Source organism: Dermochelys coriacea, chromosome 1, assembly GCF_009764565.3.
Source record: "Dermochelys coriacea isolate rDerCor1 chromosome 1, rDerCor1.pri.v4, whole genome shotgun sequence".
NCBI classification, from domain to species: domain Eukaryota; kingdom Metazoa; phylum Chordata; order Testudines; family Dermochelyidae; genus Dermochelys; species Dermochelys coriacea.
In genome coordinates this window covers 261,337,276-261,361,528 of record NC_050068.2, presented here as the reverse complement: position 1 = coordinate 261,361,528, position 24,253 = coordinate 261,337,276, and the positions used below count along the sequence as shown (strand labels likewise).

The following is a 24,253-nucleotide window of genomic DNA, read 5'->3' as shown; positions in this document are numbered from 1 at the left end:
CGGGGGTCCCCTGCCTCTCCCTGGAGTTGAATCCCTGGTGAAGCTCCGGGGGGCACCTGGCCTGACATCTGTCCTTTGCCCAAAGCCCCGTTTCATTTCAGTGCTAGGGGGCTCTTCTTTTGCTGCTTCTTAGGCACTGGCAAGGGGGAAATGGTGCCAGGAGGTGCCTGGTGCCAGTGGTGTGCTCCATAACGAAGCCGAAGTGCTCGGCGTGGGGTCCAAGTGGGAGGGCTCTGATGCAGGACGAAGCGCAGCCTCTATGAGGAGGGCCCTCAAGCAGATATCCTGCTCCTTTGGGTTCTAGGTCGAAAGTTTTTACAGATTTGATTTGTCCTTTCTATGGGATTTCCCCAAACACTTCAAGCAGCTGTTGTGGGGGGTCACTGATATGCATTGGCCTGCTGCATGTCGAGCTTGGTTTGAAGCTGGGACAGTAGGGCATGCCCCACTTCAGGACAAAGTCCCAGCCAGCTCCAACAAAAGAAGGGGCTGAGTGTTTGTAGGAGAATCTTCCCTAGAAGTCCCTAGTATGGGAGAAAGGAATCTCCCCTTAGACTGACAGGTCTAGACTCTCTTGGATCAGTCCAAGATGCCTAATAAAGCTGGGGGACGGGGTAGGTGTTGGTGTTCCATTCCAATCTTTGAACCATGCATGGTGGTATGCACCAGACAGGGGCCTCTTTGTAAGAATGCCAATCTTGCCCCTTGATTCAGGCACCTCTAGAGCATGACCTGAACCTCCTTGGTGGAGATATGGGTCTACCATGGTCAAAGTCTGAAGGAGACAGAACTCCCCTAGGTGAAAGGAGGAGCTGCTCCAATTGACGTTTGTGAGCATCTCAGCACCATCAAAATCGGGATCATGTCCTAAAGGTACCGACATGGAGGATGTATCCAACAATCATGGAAGCGGGACAGGAAGGCAAAAGGATAGATTGATGCTGTCAACGAGGGCTGTATTCAAGAAGCCAATGGAAATGATGGAGCCATGACTGTAAATGTCAGGGCCAACAGTATTGGTCGAGACTTACTATTGGTGCTGGACAATATAGTAAAGGAGAGTCCAGCAGGGGAAGATACAAAAGATCCTTTGCTGCAAGTAAGGCCTGCAGTGTTGGTGGCACCAAAATCAGAGGCAAATGTTCTGTTCACTGCCTATGGTATGTATAGGACCCAAATGCTGAGGATGAGAATGCTCTAGATAACAGTAGAGATGCTGGAACCAGAGTGGATGGTGCTGCCTCAGATGGTGCTGGTGAGAATCAGTGTGCAACTAGACCTTGACTTGGCACTTGAAATCTTCTGAGATTTTCCTGTGAGGTAAAGAATGAGGCTTCAACTCCCTATCAGTCTCAGAAGACAAAGATGGTTAAAATGCTTTGAAGAGGATGCGAGAGAAGAGAGAGTGGTGTTTCTCAACAAATCTGGGCTCAGAAGCTGAGATAGCTGGAGGGACACTCCTCATGGACAAGTTGTCCATCCTCTTGCGATTAGTTGTCTATCCTCAGGCTCTGAAGAGGAATGCATTGTCTCTTCCATAAAATGGATTTTAAGGCAGAAATTCCTCCGTTTCTTCCTCCATGTTGGAAAAGAGGCACCAGTAAGACATTTGTCTCGCCCATGCCCATCCCCCTCCCCAGGCAAATTAGGCAGCTTTTGTGCCTATCCATAACAGCGATCATGTCCCTGTTTATTTGAATCCTGGGGATTTTTTTCCATATTAAACTAAGCTTAAACTATAACTCTAATTATGTGTAACAGAAGTATTTCTCTAGAGGCTGGATAATCAAAGCTAAACAATGACAGGGAGTGCTAACTCTCACCACAGGCACCAAGAAGGAACTAAGAAGGAGGCGGTGGCCATTCCCCTTTTATGCCCTCAGCTCCCAGCATGAAGGCAGCAGTGATGCAGACTGCCTTGGTGATACAGCTGGCAAAAGTCTCCAACTTGAGTGCATTGGAGCTGCAGTGAAATGTACATGTTCACAATCACTTGAAGGAGAACAGGGTCTTCCTGCATTATAGGAGTTCAAACAGTAGTATCCAGTAAGATCAGCTAAAATCTGATCAGTTAAGAGTAAATCAGCATAAAGGCTGGCAACCTTTGGCACAGATAAAAATGGTCCCTGAACTTTGAGGCATCAAAGGGAGGAACTACACACAACACTGAACAGGTTTATCTGGCGTCTGCAACCGGTTGGTACACCACAAACCTGGAAGTTGCCAAGAGAGACTAGGTTGGCAGTTTTTGGAACAAGTCAATCCTTATTAATATGTAGAGAGTAAGCGTCATAATCCATAATCTATAGGATAAGAGTACCCATAAATTTCTTAGGGTATGGAAATAAGATTTGGGTATAGTACGTTGGGCCTGAATTACATAGCGTCAGGATCCTATAAAATACTATGTAAGAATCTCTCTTTTCTTTGTTCCCCTATATTCTATAGACTATCTTCTATCAGCTCAGCTTGTGTAGTATAACTACTCAACATTCCTAACTATTGGGGAACCATTGTGTTATTGGGCATACCAGGAGTAAGGCTGGTCCCTCACCTCCTATTACTGGGTCCTCAAGGAATGGTGAGTATGTTAGGTTAAGGTACTTATAATAGGAAAGTTACCACCAGGAGTTTTGGAATTCTTTTACTGTTTTGCAGTCATAAGTTTCATAGCATTTATTATTCTTTTGTTAATCTCAATAAAGCTTTTATCACTTTGGTATTGTCCTCAGTGCACGTGTTTTTGCCAAGCACCCCGAGAGTCCTCTCCAGATATAGAACTCTGAGTACTCGGACCCTGTAGTCTGAATTGGACAAGAACCTATGAATCTTCTGGTCGGATGCCATCAGTGGCGAGCCATAACTAACCCATAATATTCAGGTCAACACCCCCCAGAGATTTGAATCCTAAGACCACAACAGTTTTCTTGCTTACTTTTCCTCTTAGACTGTCCTGGTGCTGGAGAAGACTGAGTAGCTGGAGTATTGGGTCTTTCTTCCTCTTCCTTCATTTCTGACTTCATTTCTGGTTTCTTCTCTTCTTGCTCCATTGGTGCTGTTATACATTCCTTCAGCACTGGTTCCACTTTAATCTGAAAAGCAGATCAGATTCCCTTCACTTAATTCAATATAAGCCCCTCATTTGCTCTTGTTGTGAGGATATAGTAAGGCAGTGTCTCTTTTGGGCTTAGCTACAGCTTGGAAAAAAAATGACCCTTCCTCACTCATCCTGGCTCTCACTTAAGCTCCTTCACTTCTCCCCATGTGGTCTCTGCCATGATTCAAATAGTTCTATGGGTAATTTATTTAACACTAAATCACAAAGACTGACCACCCCCACCCTTTCCTCCATCCCATGCAATTGGTGGGGAATCCCACCTCCCTGATCACTAGGATCTAGTCTCCTTTTTGGCTTTTAATGTGAGGACACTATAGTTTCTATCCCTGCAAGACAAATAGTAAAGCTACTTTCCCATAAGACCACAAGTTCCTTTAATGAAAAGTGATCAGGACTCTAGTTTTTCAGATCAAAGATATAACCCACAGCAGCACAGTTCACTATTCTAGGGAATTAATCCTATAGTGACTGCTTACAATAGGGAACATTTTACAGAAAAACAACAGTTGCAGGCACATGCTCAGCTCTCACTAGGCTGGCAAAATTGAGGACCTTGATGCCAAGAGCCTACTGGCTGCTGCCACCATTTTAAGCACTGTCATCTACCCCCGATTAAAAACAGGTCTAGGAGAGAGTGCCTAAAATAATGGTGCAGCTGGGATCTACAGCTAGCTTAACCAGAGCCCTAGAGGGAACACCCTCTTCTTTCGCCTTCCTCTGTAGCATGGGGCACGGGTCACTTGCTGGAGGATTCTCTGCTCCTTGAAGTCTTTAAACCACAATTTGAGGACTTCAATAGCTCAGATATAGGTGAGGTTTTTTGCAGGAGTGGGTGGGTGAGATTCTGTGGCCTGCGTTGTGCAGGAGGTCGGACTAGATGATCATAATGGTCCCTTCTCACCTTAGTATCTATGAATCACAGCACTCTCATCTCTCCAATCTCCCATCGAAGTACTGACTTTGCCCAACCAATTCAGGCCAGAAAAATTTAGCTATCCTCTCACCTCTGGTTTCTCCTCCATCTGGAGCTCTGTTTGTTCTGGCCCCTCTTCTTCCATTTTAATATCCATTTTCACTTCCTGCAAGAGTGGCTGCTGCTGCTGCTGCTCAGGGATAGTCTGTTGCGAGTTCACTTCTGTGCTGCTGGTGGATGGTGGGTTTGATACCTGCCCATCAATGCTTACAGCCGGCTGTGAAAGCTGCAGGGAAACTCACAGTGAGTAAAAAGGACCAAGCAATTATGCCACAAAATTTACTTCTTTAAGATGTGCTTTTCATTTGCTATCATGTTTCCCCAAATTTAACTGCACCTCACTTATTCCCCTCCCTGGAAAAAAAAAACCTGACTGTTGCACAATTCTGGTCTGAGGAAACAGGCTATTGAAATCTGCTTTGGACAGCATGGCATTTTAACAATTTGATATGCCTTCTGTACAATTCCATCCGTACACATGCATGGAAATAAATGCATTATGAGATACATCTACTATATTTTGAAGTAGGCTCTTAAATGTGCACTAAAATTCTCTAAAACCCTTCCAACATGGAAGTGTCAGGGTTCCAGTGTCCAGTTTACTGGTCCTGGGTCTTCAGACACAAAAATGTACTTCTCAAATGTAATGCATACCCATATTGGTTCAGATGCCTCTTAAACAGGTTGTTCACCATTGTCTTGGACATAGGACAAGTAAACAAAGATCCTGTCTGAAAGAGTCTCACATCTGAGTATCCCTGGGGAAAGCATAGAAATAAAAATATTTTCTTACAGGTGTTGTGGGGTGCTGAGGCTGCAGTGGTGCTGTTGGGGTGGGCACAGATGCAGTCGTGCTCTGTTGTGACAGGGGTTGCTGCTGTTGCTCTGCCGAAGGGGTGACTGGAACTGGAGGTTGGACTTGTGGAGGCAGCTGTGCCTGTGGAGGCGTTGGAGTCTGCCTCTGAGGGGGGTGCATAGTTTGTGACTGCGGTCCAGGTGGCATTGTCGTAGGGGTGGGGGCAGTGGTGGTGGCTGCCTGTGTTGCCTGCGGCTGCTGCTGCTGTGATCCCAGACCTGGGGGAGTGTGGTGAGGTGTTGGGGTGCGGCTAGGTACTGGAGAGGGAGAGTTTCGGTGCAAGGTAGGCTGTGGAAGAGGTGGGCAGTGAATATGGCTCCCTTGAGAACCTGGAGCCATTACAGGGGAGTTCACAGGACAGGAAGAGCTGGTCATTTGTGCCTGTGGGAAAACAAGTAAATTTATACGACTTGAGACAACAAGTGCGAGGAGGGAAGGGATTACCTTCAAGTGGCCACTTTTTACCCGAGTTACTAACACCTATCAGTTTAAAAGTATGACTAGCAATACTGTTGACTTTTTGCATTTCATTTACTTTAGTGAAATGAACAGGATTGTTCCATTTGACATTTTTGTTCACATGCACAATGCTGCAGTGTTTAGGTTTCCCACAACTCCTAAGAAAAATTTAAATACAATTAACCAGTTTTAACTGATATTTAAATAAGCATTAAAGAACAACATTCCCTATTCCTCCAATTACCCAATTGAAAAAGAATAATAAAACCAGCTCACATACTTGAGACACTGGCGTCTGATTGCCAGGCTGGGTCATAGGCATGTTTGTTGCATTCATTCCTGGGGAGGAAGCAGGGAACTGGTTCTGTTGCAGAAACTGACTTTGGCTGGAAGGTTGGCCAACCCCCGGCTGCTGCATACGTGAAGCAAATCCCATCTGCTGGAAAAAAGAAAAGGTTTATTTCACAGTGGATACATACCCACCCACCCTTAAAAATAAAATTCTACAAAGTAATATCCACTGCATGGCAGAGCAACTGACAGATCTGGCAGCCACTTATGTGATGCAGCATGGCAAATATGTTAATACTCTGCTCAAAAGCAGGAAGATATTTTTACAGTTATTTCCTAATGCAGTTTATGATAGGAGTTCTGGAATTCAGACTGGGATCATGCCTCAAGTTTTTGGGCTAGTTTCTGATAAATTCCACTGTTTCAAAACTGTAACTGCACACACAATTTAAATCTAAGCCAATATTAGCAGTTCCCTCACTGATTTGTAAAGACTGGCTACTCACAGTGGAGATGCAAAGGGAGAAACAACAGGACCATAGAGCTAGCAAAGAATTACTGTTTGGATAACCATAGTTAAACAGGAACACCAAACCTAAAGAGTTCAACATACTGGACTGAAAAACATCCTGACCTGGTTCATGGCCCCAGCCTGGCTTAGCTGTCCAGGGTGCTGAAGAGGAGGGGTTTGCCGAGGACCCATTGGTGACAGTTGCATGTTCATCTGGCCGAACTGGTTCATTCCTGTGTGTTTACCCCAAAAAGATTTTAAAACAAAGGTTTCAGTTCTCATTTGGAAGTCATTCAATGTTTGAACAGGAACAAATATTGCCTCTGCTCTCCTAATTTTATTTCTACCAACACACATCTTTCAGTATGCCACAACGTATTTCAGGCTCTAATTTAGCTATTTTAAGCCTTTCAAAAGCAATGCACGTAAACCTAGTAACAAGCTTCTGGGTCAAAGGAATTGTTTTTGAGCCTGCCTCGGAGAAAGGATTTTTTTTGTTTACAAAGTATCTTACACACAACTCCAATATGCTAAAAAATCTGTCTTTACATTAACCAGTTGCTTGGCAGAGTTTGAAATCAAGTTTAACATGTCAACCCAAACTCCTTCACATTCCTTCAGAACACAAACTAGGCTTTCCTGAAAGACATGTGTATCTATGTCCCTGCTTTCAGGTATAGGTTTTGGTGATTTTACTAATATTTTAAAATGTTGATTTTCAAGAGACTATACTCTCTAATTTTAGAATCTGGAAAACTCTTCCCCAAAACCAACAGAACCATTCATCCAATCCACACTCTCAAATACAACCTTTTAATTTAACAAACAACTGAAATCCAAGACAAACAGCTCTCATTCTTCCAGGATCATGAAGCACTATATCACAGGAGGAAGGTGATTTTAAACAAATGGCATGGAAGAGCAGAGAAAACTACATTCTAGCAGACTCCAGTGAGGACTGCTTGATGTCATATAACCATTGGGGAAGGCAGAATCCAAGATTTTATCCACATTCATTTGGAATTACATGGGCTTCCTTTCTTTGGACACTTACCCGGCTGCGTCTGCATGCGATTCATCATCTGATTTGGCACACTGGCACGAATCATGGTTGGGTCAGGAAGGGGACCATCTGAAAAAGAGTTGGCGAAACAGAGGTTGGGAAGTTAAGACAACAGTCCATCCTCTCAAACTCCACTTTTACAACAATTACTTTATTGGGAAATATTCAAATTAACTCCAAACACAGTGAGACCATGTTAGGCCCTAAAAGATGACTCAATGGAACAAAGATGGAAAAACTTGTAAATACAAACACGTGTGCTATTTCTTAACCAAAAATAGTTTAAGAAGTCTGAACGTTGTGAAGTTGAGGACTGATTTGCAGCATATTAAGGAGCTACAATGACTAGATGCCAGAGGCTTAAAATGTCTCATGAGCTATTAAGTAGTGTTAACACTGTTCTGTATAGGTTAAACAGACTGACAAATTCAATTAGAGTACCAAACTTGAAAGGACCTGTATCTCATACACTGAAATCAAGTTCACAAACTTTTTTTTATCAAAATGCATCCTCACTTTTAAAAAACAGACTAACCAAATTGTAGAGTGACATTCTGAGGTGAATGGATGGCTCAGGAGATTGGGGAAAACATTTAGCTTTTTGCCTCTACATCACTAATTCCATCTAACCCCAGTCTGGTGAGCAAAACTCATTACAATATGATGGCTGTTTAGCAGCCTGCATGAAATTCAATATTCAATTAAATTCCTATTTGGAAAATGCTTCTAATAGAAGCTCAAAAACTGAATGAGCACAAGAGAAAAAAATCCCCTCATTCTTAGAGGTAGGTGGCCTGTCAGGGAAATGGCCATACTGAGCAAAGGGAATAGCTCTGTGAAATAAGTTTCAGTTCAGCACCTTGCACCAACACAAAACTAACCTTAAAAAACAAGTACGTTTTAGCACAAGTAATCTGTCATTTAATTATTACTGTAAAAAAGTGTTTTATTTACAGAAACATATAAAAGACAGACAGACCAACTGGAAGGGGAAAGAAGGCTAGAACATAGGATGGTGTCTGTCCCATTCCATCTCACCCCCCAGGTCTATCACACTGATCACCACAGCTGACATTTCTACATCCATTGTCTAATATTTCTTGGCCATGAGCAGGTTTGTTTGTTGGATTGGTGGTGGGAGTTATAACATTGCAAGTGTAACGTGAGAATCTGAGCAAGAAATGATTGGAAATGTAACCATCCATCAATCCAAGCCCTTAACTTATTGCTCAGCGTTACCCAGATGAAGCACACTGAGCCTGATGAGGTTTAAAGACATACCCAGGCAGTCCTGTAAAATTTGGTCTTGTCACCCCATTTATTTACAATGTCTGAGGGACTTTTGGAATGATACTACAGACTTCAACATCAACACGCTAATATCATATCTAGTTCTACCTTTTCTTTTTCTTCCATCAAGACCAAACTATATTATTTCTTGGATATCCCAGCACCTGGCCAAAGGAGAAACCTAGATAAAATCCATTGCATCCATAGCATTTAGGGGCTCCGTTTGGATAACATGGAAGTGATTATTGTGAAGGAGGGAGAAGCATTATGAGAAATACACTGAGATTTTGACTTCACCCACAGATGAGGGCATCTGTCCATCTGTCAAGGTGACATGCAATTTTTGGGGTCTTTTTGGAATTCTAATTCTAAATTCCCAAATGCATTTCTGGGCAAAAATATTTTTTACTTCTGAATGTTCAAGAGATTAATATACATCCTTTTCTCTCCACTGACAACTTCTGCAGTGTCTTCTAGGCATATGTCAGCTCCAGGCTAGCTTACAGCAATTTGCTCTCCACTTTGGATTACCTTTAAATAGTGACCGGGAAGCTGCAAGAAGTGCAGAATATGGCAACTTTACAGGTAAGGCAGACTGTCAAGTGCACATCATACCAATGTTCTAAACTGGTTACAATTCAAATTCTCTCTTTTTTTTTTTAAAGTTGTAAATGATTTATGACCCAGCTATCTCAAAGACCTTTCCAAAGTCACTATAACAACTGCCATTAACCAAGTTACAGTTGACTTCAATCCCCAGAGCTGAATTCTTCATTCACACTGTGGTTGGGTATTCTCAGAAATAGGCTCAGCTCTGGAATTCACTCAGTTGATCTGTCAGAATCCAAGTCTTGCCACTTTTAGGACACAATACAGGACAGCTCTGCTTACATTCTCCAAAACAAGCATTTGGTATCCACAGACAGACAAAGGCAAGCTCAGTTAGTGCATAAGATCCCATTTGCCTTATCTTGTCAAACACCATTTTCTCTACCAATTAAGCGCAAGTTAACTCAGAGATTTTGCAAGTAGTTCTTGCCTATTCACTGTGTGAGATTTTGCAACTACAGGAAAATGCTCTCACCACTGTACCACATACTATTACACACTGAGCCACTTCAAGTTCTTCTAGAGCATTAGGCAATTATAATTTTGTAAGATTAGCTGTAAAATGGGGGAGAAAGACTCCCTCTCTGGCCCATTATAATGATTTCCCTGCACAAGGTATTCCCTTTTATTAACTAACCCAACTGTTCTTACTTGCAGACATCCCCGGTTGTGGCTGCCCCATACTGGGTCCTTGATTCATGGGAGCTGGAGGCATGCCTGGTGCATTTGGTATCATGTTCTGCTTCTGCAGTCTAGTCCTTCGCTTTTCCTCTAGTTCCTTCTGAATCTTATAGATCTTCTCAGCTAACAAGTGGTAGTACTCTGCCTGTTGGGTTATAGATGGGACAAGAGAATAGTGGAGACACACAATAAGTAAATCTTACAGATTAAAAACTGATGACCAGGTTTAGTGCTGGGAAAGACTTCCTTCTCTCCCCTGTATTTTAGAGTGCTGAGAAGTGATTTTCCCATACAATTAGGTGAGCATATTCCACAGCATTTTCCTGCAACTGAAGACTGACTGACAGTGGAGATTTATTCTACCCATATTGTGCATTTCTTTGACACATGCCACAGTAAAGGGTGAGCTCTGGGTTTATATTGTATTTTGGAGAAAATGAGAAACCTCAAGCATGGCACATTAGGATAAAAGGCTTTCAGACCACAAACGTGCGTCAAGCAAAAAGGCAAGATCTGAAACTAGGAAGAGACTGGAGCTTGCTGTTGCCCTTGCGTATGCCAGCATCACCTTTAAAAAAAATAAATCTCTGCACTTTTTTCCCCACTTTTGGGACAACTTGTCAGTTAGGCCTCCACTCCCACCCCACAAACACCACTTCATTTTTTAATGGTACATTGAGACAGTATTTCAACACTGACCCCATGAATACCAGAAGCTGCCTAGTCTCCATAGCAGTTGTGAGTTCTGTCCACTATATTGACAGACTCATGCAGGCTCTCTGCAGCTCTGGTGGGAAAATATGGCAACTCACCCTGCTATTTGCAGATTCGTACATGTCACCTTCTACCTTTCGAGCATATGCCACCAGGTTCTCCATGCGCCTGTCTTTTAATGCTGCAGGGTCAGGGGTAGGAAATATGGCTTGGACTCTGAAGAGGGAAAAAACCATGAAACAGATTAAAAATATGCATCTTTTGAATTTAAATAAAATAGCCCCAAATGAAGTTCAAACACAAAAGGGCTTTAATCTTTATTTCAAGCATCTAAAGAAAGTTAGAGATCATCATACATAGCAGCTTTAGGAGTCCCTATAACTCCATTGCTTTCCCGATCTCTTCCCCAATACTGCCATTTTGGAGCAGAGGGGTATGTTTGATACAACAGGGATCAGACCTAAAGTAGCTTCGGATATAATTTTAGAATTTAACATAAGGAAAGCAAGTAATCCCATATTTTTGCCATTATTTCTTCTGACCATCACCCCATCCAAAATCCACATTCATGTCCTATCTTGGTCAAAGCAACAGGCTTCCTCAACTTTAAAGCCTAAGCTACTCACTAGTAGCTGCTTCTCTCCATTTGTGGGTGGGGCAGAGTGGGGTGCAACTGCAAAACATTTTAAAAAGTTTGTATGCTTATACTTCAAGTTCAACTGACTCCTTAGCCTCCTAATCTTAGAAAATACTACAACCTTTCTAGTTCCTCCAACCTTCCCTGGCAGAGGGAGTCCTTGTTTTGATACCAGATACCTACAGTTTATGAACAAGATGATTTCGGAGGTCCTGAGTAATATCTTCATGCCACTGTTTTCGAATTCCGGTGTTGGATGGTTGTGCTGCTGTTGGCATAGCTCCCAAACTGGTAACACTGGCGCTTTCACTCATCATGGGACTTCAAAATAGAATAAGAATATGTTAGAGGAGGAAAAAATGCTAAACTTATGGTCTTACATTAATAGTCTATTTTATACTTAAGGATGACAAACCACTATTTACTATTTGATTTACGAACTATATAGGAATCACTTCACTGATCAAAGAAGCAAACCCACCTCTGGAGTGAGGCAAGATGGATGTTTGGTAGTATGCAGCAGCACTACACAACTATTTAGGAGACCGACATGAACACTACCAAAAATACAATGGAAAACAGAGCAACTACCTAAATGGAATTTGGCCCTGACACTGGGGTTTACTTCATTTCCCTTGTAAAAAGTTTGACAGAAGTTGTAATTACCTCTTTATATCTCATCTGAAAGATGAGGCACCAGAGTGCCTCTTAGCCCCATGGCAGAGGGATGACAGATTTGCAAAATATCATCATATCCAGTAACACCTGCATGTTTGAGGTCTAGCAAAAAACTCACTCAGCCTAATCGAGGTAATCCATGATGTTCTTTTAACCATACCAAAAATCCCATCAAATCAAAAAAAAATACTCCCTTTTTTCCCCAGTCTTAATTGCAAAGATCAGACAAATCCCTCAACATGGGAGTAGGGATTTCTCCCCCTCAGATTTTTCTGAGGTGAATCCTGTTCAGTGTTTTCAGACTATTTTTTAATCCACGTGAAATGTTCAACTTACTTTTGGGAATTCATTGCTGAATGCAACATCGACTCAGGCAGCAGATTAGGGGCTTGAACCCCCATACCTCCATTCACACCCATAGGATTAGCATCTAGATAGCAAAAGGAAGAATATATTAAAATGAATGGCTCACCACCACACAAGCTCTGTACTCAATCCTCCTCCCTCAAGAGAGGGAAAAACATTGGTTAAAAAAAAAAAGACACATGGATAGCTCTGAATAGTTATGAAATATTCACTTGAGGCTTTCAAGATATCTTCCCCTACTTAATAATCATTTTTCACTAAGCAAATACTGATCCCTTTGCAATCAGTGTATATTACATACTTGTATATTTCTAGGTCATCAGAGGCCAACGTGTATATCAGCTCTGATAATTTCATGGATAAACTTATCTCCTCCTCCTTCCTTTCCAACAATGCCACCAAGACCGGAGAGGCAGGAGAGAGGAACAGAGGAGAGAAGTTACTTACCTTTTACATTAACTGGGAATTCAAGATGTGTCCTTATGGGTGCTCCACTTTAAGTGTGCCTGTGCCCCATGTGCTTTCACTGGAGATTTTCTGTAGCAGTGCCTTTTAGGCTAATACATGTGCCTTACACATCCTCCTGCTTTGTACCAAGGATATATGGGGTTGCATGGGCAAATTGCCCTCAGTTCCTTCTCTACCGTAAAGCCCTAAAGAGATAAGACTCTGAAGCAGAGGGGAGGGAAGGTATGCAGGGTACTGGAGCACCCATAGGGACTCATCTCAAAGAGCTCCAATTACTGTACGAGGTAAGTAACTTCTTCTTCGAGTAGTCTCTCAGTGGGCATCAACCTCCAGAATTCCTAGCAGTATGCACTGAAGGAGACAGATTGAGTTCCAAAGCCCCTAAGGCTGCCTGTCAGACAGCAAAGCCAAAGGCAGCATTCTGTGCAGGAAGCATCAACCAAGGCATAGTGTCCAGGGAAAGCATGAATTGAAACTCACATAGCAAACTTGCATATTTCCATAATAAATAATGTCCTTTAGTCGAGCCCCAGACATGGAGTACGATCTTGTAGAATTGACAATTACTTTAGAAGGGAAGGGAATGTTAGCAGCCACATAACAGGTGAGTACGCAACCAGAAACCCACTGGGTTGTCTCAGCTAGCTCTGTCCACAACAGAAAAACAATCTCAGGGATGACTGAAAAAAAGTCTAGACCTGCCCAGATAATAAGCCAACACTCTTCTGACATCTGATATGAAGAACACCTTCCTGTTTTGACTGATGACTTGTGTAGAATACTGGGAGATGAAATGATTGATTGAAATGGAAAAATCTTAATTAACACTGGATAAGAAGCATGCAACGGTCAAAGAGAAACTATCTTTGAAAACAATGGAATATGGAAAGTCAGCCACTAAAGCTCCCAGTTCTCCACTGCTTTAGGGAGAGATAGTAGCCACTAGGAATGCTGCTTTTACGGAGGGGTTCAGAAGCAAGCAGATCACTAACACTACAAAGGGTGATTTCATCAAAGCACTGAAAACTAAATTTAATTCCCAGGAGGGAGTAAGGTGTCTAATATTAGAGAAGAGGATTGACAGATCCTACATAAATCTTGACACTGCAAGATGAACAAATACCAAGAAGCCTTTCTTCAAAAAGTAAATAAGTATTCTAATACCTCAGAGGTGGGAGAATCAATAGGAGACAAATTATGGTGAACACATCAATTACAAAACTTTTTCCATTTCTGAAGCTAAGTCTTTCTGATGGAATCTTTCCTACTGTTCAGCAGAATCTCCTGAACCCCTATGGCGGTAAGACAGTACTAGCTCCGAGAACCATCTAGGTATCAGGCCTTGAGCAGCAGTGTTCAGCTTGGTTTGAAGGACATTCCCTGAGTCTTGTGTGAGAAGACCAGGCATCAGCAGAAGATTGATAGCTGGTCAGGAAAAAAGAGGAAAAGGAAACCAAATCTGTCATCTAAGCCAAGTTGGTGCAAACAAGATGACCATGGGTTTGTCCAGCTTGATTTTGTTTAAGACCCTGAGAATCAGCAGCATTAGAGGAAATACATATAGGAGTTTCTTTGCCCAGGAAAGGAGAAAGGCATTGTCCAGAGAATGGTGACCCAACCCTCCCCTTGAACAGAACTGCACAAGTTTTTGATTGGCTGTGGGGGCAAAAATCCATTTTTGGAAATCCCCAGACAAGACCAGAGTCCGGATCTGTCTAGTTCCCACTAAGTGAAGCACCTGCTGAGACTGTTACCTTCAGTTTTCCAGTGGGTAGGCAGACTGCTGAGATCAGAATATTGTGAGCTATGCGCCAGTTCTGTAATTTCACGGCTCCTGAGGAAAGGGAAAGAGAATCTTGCTCCCCCTTGTCTATTATAGTAAATACTGGTCCTGCTCTCTGAGTGGACTGATTGGCCTTGAATCATGAATAGAAAGTGCAGACAGGCATGCCTGACAGCTCTGAGTTCCAGAACACTGAGGTGTAAGTGGACTCTTGGACAGTATGATCTTTAAGAAGAGTTCCCCATTCAAAGACCGACATGTCAAACTATCACATGAAAAGGTAGCTGAACAGAACCCACGAACATACTTTTTTGGATTCCTCCACCATTCAAGGGAAACTAGAATAGGATGGGGATTAGAGACCTGAAGCAGGCTTGGAAGCAACAGAGATGCAGTTGAGCATGAAGTCTGACAAAAGGTACATGCTGCAGGCATGATCTGGCAGTGACTTGAGAACAGATCTGAATTTGCACAATCAGATGTGACAGCGCAAGGAACCTAGCAAATAATCTCTGGTTGCATTGGCCTTTCAAATAGCCCCTATAAACTCTATCCTTTGTAAAGGTAGGAGGAAGGACTTCCTGAAGTTGAGCTGAAGACCAATACTGCTGAACAGAGACAAGGCCAAGAATGCTGGCAATCTGTGTAGGTATAATCCCTTGAGAAGCCAGTCATCAAGGTAGGGGAAAAAGGATTACTCACCATTGACAAAAGTTGTGCAGTTACCGCTGCCTTGACTTTCATGAACGTCTGGGAGCAGTAGCTAAACCAAAAAGGAAGGATGAGATATTGGTAATGGTCTTCCCCACCATGAAGCATAGAAATTTCCTGAGAAGGGTGTACTGCAATATGAAAACACATCCTGAAGGTTGAGGATTGGGAAGTAGTCCCCCAGATCCAGAGATGGAATGATGGCTGCCAGTGTTATCGTGAATTTCTGTCACTTTGATAAAAGTATTCAGCGTTCATAGATATAGAATCAGTCACCATCTACCCTTCTATTTGGGAACAGAAGTCCTTGGAATAGAGCCATCTTTCCTTGTATTGAGTAGGAACTGGTTCCACTGCTCCTAAACTAAGAAGTGGGTTCAGAAGAGGTTCATGAGAAGGGTCCCTCCAAAAAGGGAAGGGAAAGGAAAAATGGAATGGAACTGAATGGAGTAACCCAGAGTTATTATAACTTCCAACACTCATCTGTCAGAGATATTTTGCTCCCATGAGGTGTGAAAAATGGAAGAGATGATCTCCAAAAGGTGGAAAGTTGGGTAGCGTAACATGATGCAGCAAGAGGCCGGGATTGGCATGTTCATGTTCCTCAATCGAGTGAAAAAGAATGTTTGGCTATTTTTGGGCTGCTGAGTTGAGGCTGCTGTAGCAGATGATCCTTGCTGACCTTCTGAGTCTATCATGATCATCTAGTCTGACCTCCTGCACATTGCAGGCCACAGAACCTCATCCACCAATTCCTGTAATAGACCCCTAACGTCTGAGTTACTGAAGTCCTCAAATCATGGTTTAGAGACTTCACATTACAGAGAATCCACAATTTATACTAATTTAAACCAGCAAGTGACTCGTTCCCCATGCTTCAGAGAGGCAGGTGAAAAACCACAAAAATGTCTGCCAATCTAGCCATGGCGAAAATTCCTTCCCGACCCCAAATATGGCAATCAGTTAGACCCTGAGCATGTGGGCAAGATCCACCAGCCAGACACCTAGGAAAACATTCTCAGTAGTGACTCAGAGGCCTCCCCATCTAGTGTCCCATCACCAGCTGTTGGAGTTATTTGCTGCTAGCAGTTGCGTATCAGCTACATGCCATTGTAGGCAGTCTCATCATACAATCCCCTCCATAAACTTACCAAGCTCAGTCTTGAAGCCAATTAGGTTTTTTGCCCCCACTGTTCCCAGATATACCCAGAGCGTGAAGGATTCTCCTGAAGTCCTCCAAAGTATGCAGCGAACTGTCTGTGGTGTCACTGAATTTTAGACCATCGAAAAGGAGGTCCCTCTATAGTGCTCTGTCGTCACGATTTCCTGTGATGTTCAGAAGCTACGATACTGCCACAGCAATGGAATGAGAAGCCTGCAGGGTTGCTATAGCCAAAAGCTGCCCTTTAGCAATGATGGCTTGAAGCTGTTCTTTGCACTTTTGTGGTATATGTTCAATTTAAAAAAACCAACTAAACTTGGTATAATTAGTATCACTATTTTGTTACAACGGCCTGACAGTTAGCAATTCAGAACTAACACAATAATGGCCATACTGACTCAGATCAATAGTCCATCTAGCCCAGCATCCTGTCTGACAGAAGTCAGTGCTAGATGCTTTAGAGGGAACCACCAGAACGGGCAATTGATTGAGAGATCCATCCCCTGTCATCCAGTACCACCTTCTGGCAGTCAGATGTTTATGGACAGCATGACCACAGGGTTGCACATCTGACCATCTTGGCTAATAGCCACTGACAGAGGTATCATCCATGAACTTATTCAATTCTTTTTTTTAAACTAAGTTACACTTTTGACTTTCACAACATCCCCTGGTAACAAGTTCCACAGGTTGACTATGTATTGTGTGAAGTAGTACTTCCTTAAGTTAGTTTTACACATGCTTCCTATTAATTTAATTGGGTGACCCCTGGTTTGTACATTATGTGAAGGAACAAAACACTTCCTCATTCACTGTCTCCACACTATTCATGATTTTATAGACTTCTATCATATCCTCTCTCTCTCTCACCTCTATGATGAGCAGTCCCAGTCTTTTTAAACCCTCCTCAAATGAAAGCTGTTCCATACCTCTAATCATTTTTATTGCCCTTCTCTGTACTTTATCCAATTTAATACATTTTTTGAAAGCGGGTGACCAGAATTCAAGGGGTGGGTGTACAACGGATCTATATAATGTCATTATATTTTCTCTTATCTATCCCTTCCCTAATGGTTTCTAACATTATTTGCTTGTTTAACTGCTGCTGCACACTGAGCAGATTTTTTCAGAGAGCTATTAACAATGCCTCAGATCTTTCTTGAGTGGTAACAGCTAATGTAGATCCTGTCATTTTCTATGTATAGTTGGGATTACATTTTCCTATGTGCATTACTTTGCATTTATCAACACCAAATTTCATCTGTCATCCTGTTGCTCAATCACCCAATATTGTGAGATTGCTCCCTTAACTACCTTGAGTAATTTTGTATTGTCTGCAACTTTACCACCTCATTAAATTACCTCCTTTCCAGATCATTTAGGAATATGTTGAACAGCACTGGTCCCAGTACCGATCCTTTGGGTCCCTGCTCTATTTATCTCTTTCCATTGTAAAAACAGCATTTATTCCTACCCTTTGTTTCCTATCTTTTAACCAGTTACTGATACTGGAGAGGTCCTTCCCTCTCATCCCATGACTGCCTACTTTGTTTAAGAGCCTTTGGTGAGTGACCTTAACAAAGGCATTCTGAAAGTTCAAGTACACTGTATCAACTGGATCACCCATGTCTAAATTGGTGTTGATACACTCAGAATTCTAATACATTGGTAAGACACAATTTCCCTTTACAAAAGCCGTGACGACTCTTCCGCAATGTATCATGTTCATTTAAGTGACTGATAATTCTATTCTTTACTACAGTAACCACCAATGTGCCCAGTACTCAAGTTAGGCTTACCAGTCTGTAATTGTCAGGATTGCCACTGGAGCCTTAAAAAAAGCCAACCTCAGCATCACATTAGCTATCTGCCAGTCATCTGGTACAGAGGCTGATTTAAGTAATAGGTAACATAATAGTTAGTAGTTCTGCAGTTTCATATACAAGTTCTTTCAGAACTCTTGGGCAAGTACCATCGGCCTGGTCCAGGTGACTTATTACTGTTTATTTCATCAATTTGTTCCAAAACCACCTCTACTGACACTTGGACAATTCCCCAGATTTCTGACCTAAAAAGAATGGTTCAGGTATGGAACTCCCTCACATCCTCTGCAGTGACGACCAATGAAAAGAATTCATTTAGCTTCTCTGCAACAGCCTTGCCTTTTTTGAGTGCTCTATTAGCACTCCAGCCTTCTGTGGTCCCACTGATTGTTTCACAGGCATCCTGCTTCTGCTGTAAAACTGTAGAAGAGTAATCCACGTGAGCACTGGATCCTTTAAAAAAAACATTCTTGCCAGTAGGCAGCCCAGGGATCCCAGTATGTCCACTGGGAAGACTATATATAGTATATGTGAATGGAGGGGACATCCTGGGTTGGTCGTACCAGGTGAGATGTTTGGTGGGCTTTGATGGCAGAAGCTGGAGTCTCTCTCCCCACAGGTCAGCTTCTGGATAGTCAATCAGCAGATAGTCAGCAGAATCCTGCACAGAATCTGAGAGTCTAAAGTACTCACCACTTCTTTATTGTCTAGTGAAGAGGCTATGGAAAGAGTAACTGGTATCTTTCAGAAAGTGCCAGTACTGGTGATATAGGCAGTCTCTGCAAAAGGTGGGATATAAAGGAGAATACCAGTTGTGGTACTGGAATTCTCAAACTCCAAGGAGACTTTGGCTCTTAGAAATAAATGGGTCCTCTGAGAATCTCGATTCCTGCAGTACCGGGTGAGCCAGCGTGGTTACATAGTGAGTCCCAGCCATAAAGGTGTGAGGTATCCAGGGTCTGACAACTGTATCCATACCCGCTGTACTGATGCTCTATGTATGAGCAAGACAGTAGAAAAAGAAGAGTGTGCTGCTTTCTTACTAGAGTTCTTAGGATTGATAGTCTCTCACCCGACTTTGAATGGTACCGATCGCTTCTGTATCGAGTGGTGTGAATTGTGCACTCTGGAAGCTGACAATGACTTAGGACAGATTTCTCAGTACCAAGACCACTTGAAGCCACTGCATGGTGCAAAGTCTCCAGTCTGGTAGATCTTTTAGAATGGTCTTTGTGAGGAGACCCGACACTCCTCTTGGGAGGAAGGTCTTCCAGATTCTCTCAAAGGTCTGTCCCTCAAAGTCCTAGAGGGTGAGCAACCCACAGAAGTTGTTGGAACACTGGTCACTCAGAGGCTGATGTCCCCCTGGTTTCTGAGCCTGGATCTGAAGTGAGACAAAGACAGAGCTCCATCAAAAGGAGTCAATGCTTTATATCTGTCTTTCCTTGAGTGCCTCTTGAAGCTAGTGCAAAACTTGCACTTAGATGGTACATGTGTATCCCTAAAGCAGTGAATGCAGCACAAATGGTTGTCACTCACTGGGAAGGGTTTCTGGCAAGTGAGAACATTTGAAACCTTGCGATATAGGCATATCCCAGAAGAGAAAGGATTTCCGAGGAAGGACCCCTCGTACAAGGGGGTGGAGGAGGAGGAAAGTCCCAACCCATAGAAAAATGGAAAAACCAAAACAAGAACGAAATAAACTAAAAAGTAATAATGTAAGAAAAGATCTAAAAGATAGACTAGCAAAATAGAAGCCACACTTAGGCAGGCACTACAAACTGCTCTGTGTCAGGCCAAGGCTGTTGAGGGCAGTTTGCCGGCAGAGCCCAATATAGCCTCGGTAAGGGACACAAGTATGCATAGGACACATGCGCAAGCCAAATGGGCACTACTTCCAAAAATCTCTGACTGAAGGAGCACACCTCAAGTGGAGCACCCACAAGGACACTACTCAAAGAATTATCATCTCCTCCTTTCTTGTAGCTGTTACATGTAGCTCAAGCTTCTTACTTTCAGAAAGTTTCATAACACCGCATCTCCTACATTACATTAGTTTTCACTGATTTTTTGGTCTTTACTTTCACTTCATGCCATTTATACCAATTCTACTCTTGGGATGGTTTCCCAGTAACACACACCAAGTCCCCTTCCTCTCCAGTTTAAAAGTAGTCAAAGAACTAGAAAATATATTATAGGATACAATCACTACTAGCAAGAAGATGGATTAGGTGACAAATTACTTTCTAGCTATAATTTTTAAAATTCACCCCCAAAACATTTCATTAACAACTTCTGAAAAATCTACCTGTTCTGCAAAATACACTACCTCTTAGAAAAGATGTTTTTCCACACTTATACCAACTCTCACTTAAAAAAGCGAGCTGTGAAGCCAGGATTTTGTTTAGTATGCTTTACACATTGTAAAGCATCCTACAGAAATAATAATGACAAGACTTAAAGCGATTTAAACCTCTTCATGTAAAATGTCATTGTCTAAACCCTACGGCCTTATGGCTTAAATAGCAGCTGTGCAAGTCAGGCTACACCATTCAATAGAAAATGGTTCATTTAGACAGGAGATATAATTACTGACATCCATGGCAGAAATCAATCCCTTAGACTGGTACAGGACTCTAAACAAAAAAAATCTAACCTCCTTCAGGAGTTTTAATAGGAACAGCTTCAGTAAATTTTAGATGCTACCTCCTGCAACCAAGAATCCTAATTTCTGTCAAACAACAGTAATACTTCAGCTCAAAGTAATTCCTTACAGGAGGAGTTTTGATCATCACTTGAAAGGCTCTCCTAAAAGCAGGCCTCCATGTGAGGGAAGGGGTGCATGCACAAGCAGGAAAGGAGTACAAAAGTTTCCTGGCATAAAGTGCTAATTATTATTATTACTGCAGAAGTCAGCTACCTCTCTGCTTCCAAAACCAAGTCTTATACAATCCTTTGTTTCTATTCCAAACAAACAGCAATCTAAGTCACAAACTCTTATCGCTAGTTGACAAAAAGTGTTATCCCAGTTCCTTTGAAATACCAAGGGGAAATGTTCTCAGTGTGAATCAGTGTGTCCAAGAGGACATGAAAGTATCAGTCAGTTCACCATGTCAAGAGCGACTTTTCAAGGGAATATGCAGTTTAAAATGGAGACTAATTGAGAGAAATTCCTTTCCTCAGGATATCTGTATAACAAATTCTTTTCCACTCCTTTTCCACTCTATTTTTAAAAACCCTATTAAGGCAAAGTTACAACAAAATGTTAACATACTACATCATATTATATGTATTTCAGGACCAGTTTAATAGTCAAAGAACCTGGCTAAAGATTCCGGCTTGTTGGTTGCGGAGCCTCTTCCTCAGTGTATGCTAAAAAAGGGTAACCAAATTTCTACATAGATATCTCCTCTTGTGTATATACTTGATGTGAAAGCTTTTCATTACAAGGACTGTCCAGACTTTTCTGCACCACAACTCTAAAGAAGTCCTATTTTTCCAATATGCAATACAAAGTCTTGTTGCTAACAAAAAATTTCATTTGTCATTCTGTTTAAGTGTAGATCCTTGACTAGAATATAAAGTATTCAGGTTAGGGGATCTCAGAGAAGCAGGCATTTTGTTATAAGATGAAACAAATAATTTCCTCCCCAAACCATCTAATTCCTGGACACAACACCACATATGAAATATGTTCCCCATTCCCGACAATCCCTCCAACAGAGTATATTCCCGGTAGCAAAAAATATGATGGATCTTAACTGGAGTCAAATGTTATCTATACAGTAATTTATAAAAATTTTCTTTGTGAGCTACACAAGTTGAAGATGTACATCACCTTTTCCATATGGAGATCCACTCACCTAGATCAATTTCTTTGCTCAAATCCCTCTCCTGTCTTTTCACCTGGGTTGTTTTCCTATCAACATTTTTTTTCAATCAAAATTGTACACATCTTAGAAACTGAACTTTTTGTTCACACTTGCTCCTGGGTCAGCTCCTCAAATGTGGTTAAAAGGTCTAGATAGAGCAATCTTGTATCCAGATTCACAATAAAATGTTTGATTTGTAAATACTGAAATATGGGATCTACATATTATTTACATTATTACGTATCTCTTGGTATGATTTCAAATCAGGACTCAGGAACAGCTGTCCAAAATCGGCTCTTACCCACAACCAATAGTCACTTTGATATTTCCTAGGGATAAATTCATGATTACTAGTGAAAGTAGCTAAGAAAAAAGCTTTGATAACAGGTGCTTAAAAAAATTATCCAAAGCTAAGGCAGTTTGGATGAAAGGGTGATTTTTTAATTTTTGGTGACCTAAATTTTGTTATTCTTTGAGAGCTTGTTCATGTCCATTCCAATGTAGGCGTGTGCTTGCCCCTGAGCACTATCACCAGAAAAGTTTTTCCCTCAGTGGTATCTATTGGGTCGGCTCTGATGCGGCTCTGCCAACTCACCACCCCCTCAGTTCCTTCTTACCACCTGTAACGGTCATTTCATTCCTGCTTCTACAAGTACTCCTCACTGGACTTTCTCTAAACTCTGTAGAGAACTTAAGCCTGCACTAAGAAGGATAGAGATGCTAGATTTCACAATAGCCTCATAGAGGCAGTGCTCTGACCTCCATAAGAGCCAGGCTACTGGGACTTGGCACCGAGTACTTCGGCCTCAGTAAGAAGAGCCCCAGCCTCACTTTGAGACACCCAGCAGTTTCCAGTCGCCAGCACCAATGCAAGACGCTACAACTGTGTCTAAGGAACCATGGCACTATCAAATACCTCCAGTGCCCAAGATGCATGCACTGGCGACACTAGGCACCGTTCACCCTTGCCAGTGCCTATGAAGAAACAAAGGAAGGAAGACAGATGGGCTGATCTCCAACATGGAGACCGGCTCCTCTACAACACAGAGATCGGCAGGACAAGGGAACACTGCCAGGGTGAGACCTGGGTTGGACCACCCTGGGATGCAGATTACCCATGCTGTGCCATTGACTTTGGTCCCAGAATGAGAGCCATTGAATCTGGCACTGATATACTCACCAACATGAGACAGGTCAGAGGTCCAAAACCCGGCTGGTGTCATCGATGCCAGAGGCCTTCACAGCAGCAAGGGACTTTCTTGCACTGTCAGTACCGACTTTCCTGGCTCTACGGGAACTGTCAATGGCGGCACCGACATGAAGGACTTCTGCAGGCTCAAGGCCACAGATAGTTTTGAAGGGGAAACTAGCCATGATGGCACAACCCAGGCCCGTCCCTCCCAGCACCGTTCACCAGCGCTGGTTGGCACTGCTCTACCCTGGTCTCCAGAGTGATCCTCGGAGATAGGACTCCGCTTAAGAGTATGTCTCACGGAGGAGCCAGCAATTCCAGTCTAGGCACTATCCCGCCACTGACCCAAGTCAAAGGGTGCTGCCGGGACAGTGGCCGTTCCCCGTATAGTGACCTTTTTGGAACCTCTGGGCATTTCCAGTGCAACAATGGTCCCATTCCAGGAGATTATATTCAGTGGCTTCAGAGCCCAGACTGCCACCACCACCAGAGCACGATCCAGGCTCCAGTACAGAGGCCGGTGCCGTATGTCGGGAGATGGCACCATGGGATTCGGCTGGTGCTGAGGTCAAAGAGTAGGGCTTGTTGCCGGCCCAAGCATCCTCCTCCTTTTCCCTAGATAAGGAAGTTATGGGGACTGATGTTGCACCCCTGCAGGAGGATTATAAGTCACCCTCCTTAGGAGCTCTTGATGCATCTCAGAACCTGGAAATCCAGGCACTGATCTTATTCATAGAAAGGAAGACTACTCAACTGCTCATGGCGACTGCAGACAGGATAAAAGGCTCCCCAGTCTCCGCCCAGATAATTTTATTGTGGATCACCTCCTGTCTCCGCACATGACCTGGCAAAAGTCCTGGCTTTGGACCTAACGGCACATTCCACAAGGGTACAGGCATCTTCAGCTTCATTTGTGGCACAGGTTCCTATTCAGGACCTCTGTAGAGCAGCAATGTGGTCTTCGGTCCACTCTTTTGCATCTCACGATGCCATCAC

At 42.7% G+C, this 24,253-nt stretch overlaps 1 protein-coding gene across 7 annotated transcripts in view; it reads right to left on the bottom strand.

Moving 5' to 3' along the window:
- LOC119849916 (histone acetyltransferase p300) overlaps positions 1-24,253 on the bottom strand; it is a 132,260-nt gene that overhangs the window by 38,571 nt on the left and 69,436 nt on the right. For 4 of the 7 annotated variants that reach the window (XM_038387311.2, XM_038387314.2, XM_038387313.2 and 1 more), the window contains exons 7-16: positions 12,217-12,310; positions 11,386-11,523; positions 10,664-10,781; positions 9,822-9,996; positions 7,263-7,340; positions 6,332-6,441; positions 5,687-5,845; positions 4,885-5,328; positions 4,123-4,317; positions 2,936-3,092 (exon numbers count right to left, since the gene is read on the bottom strand). In XM_038387311.2, the coding sequence (XP_038243239.1) occupies positions 2,936-3,092; positions 4,123-4,317; positions 4,885-5,328; positions 5,687-5,845; positions 6,332-6,441; positions 7,263-7,340; positions 9,822-9,996; positions 10,664-10,781; positions 11,386-11,523; positions 12,217-12,310 (1,668 nt within the window). The remainder of the gene's footprint in view (positions 1-2,935; positions 3,093-4,122; positions 4,318-4,884; positions 5,329-5,686; positions 5,846-6,331; positions 6,442-7,262; positions 7,341-9,821; positions 9,997-10,663; positions 10,782-11,385; positions 11,524-12,216; positions 12,311-24,253) is intronic. The other 3 variants (XM_038387312.2, XM_043502209.1, XM_038387316.2) reach the window with 1 other exon arrangement.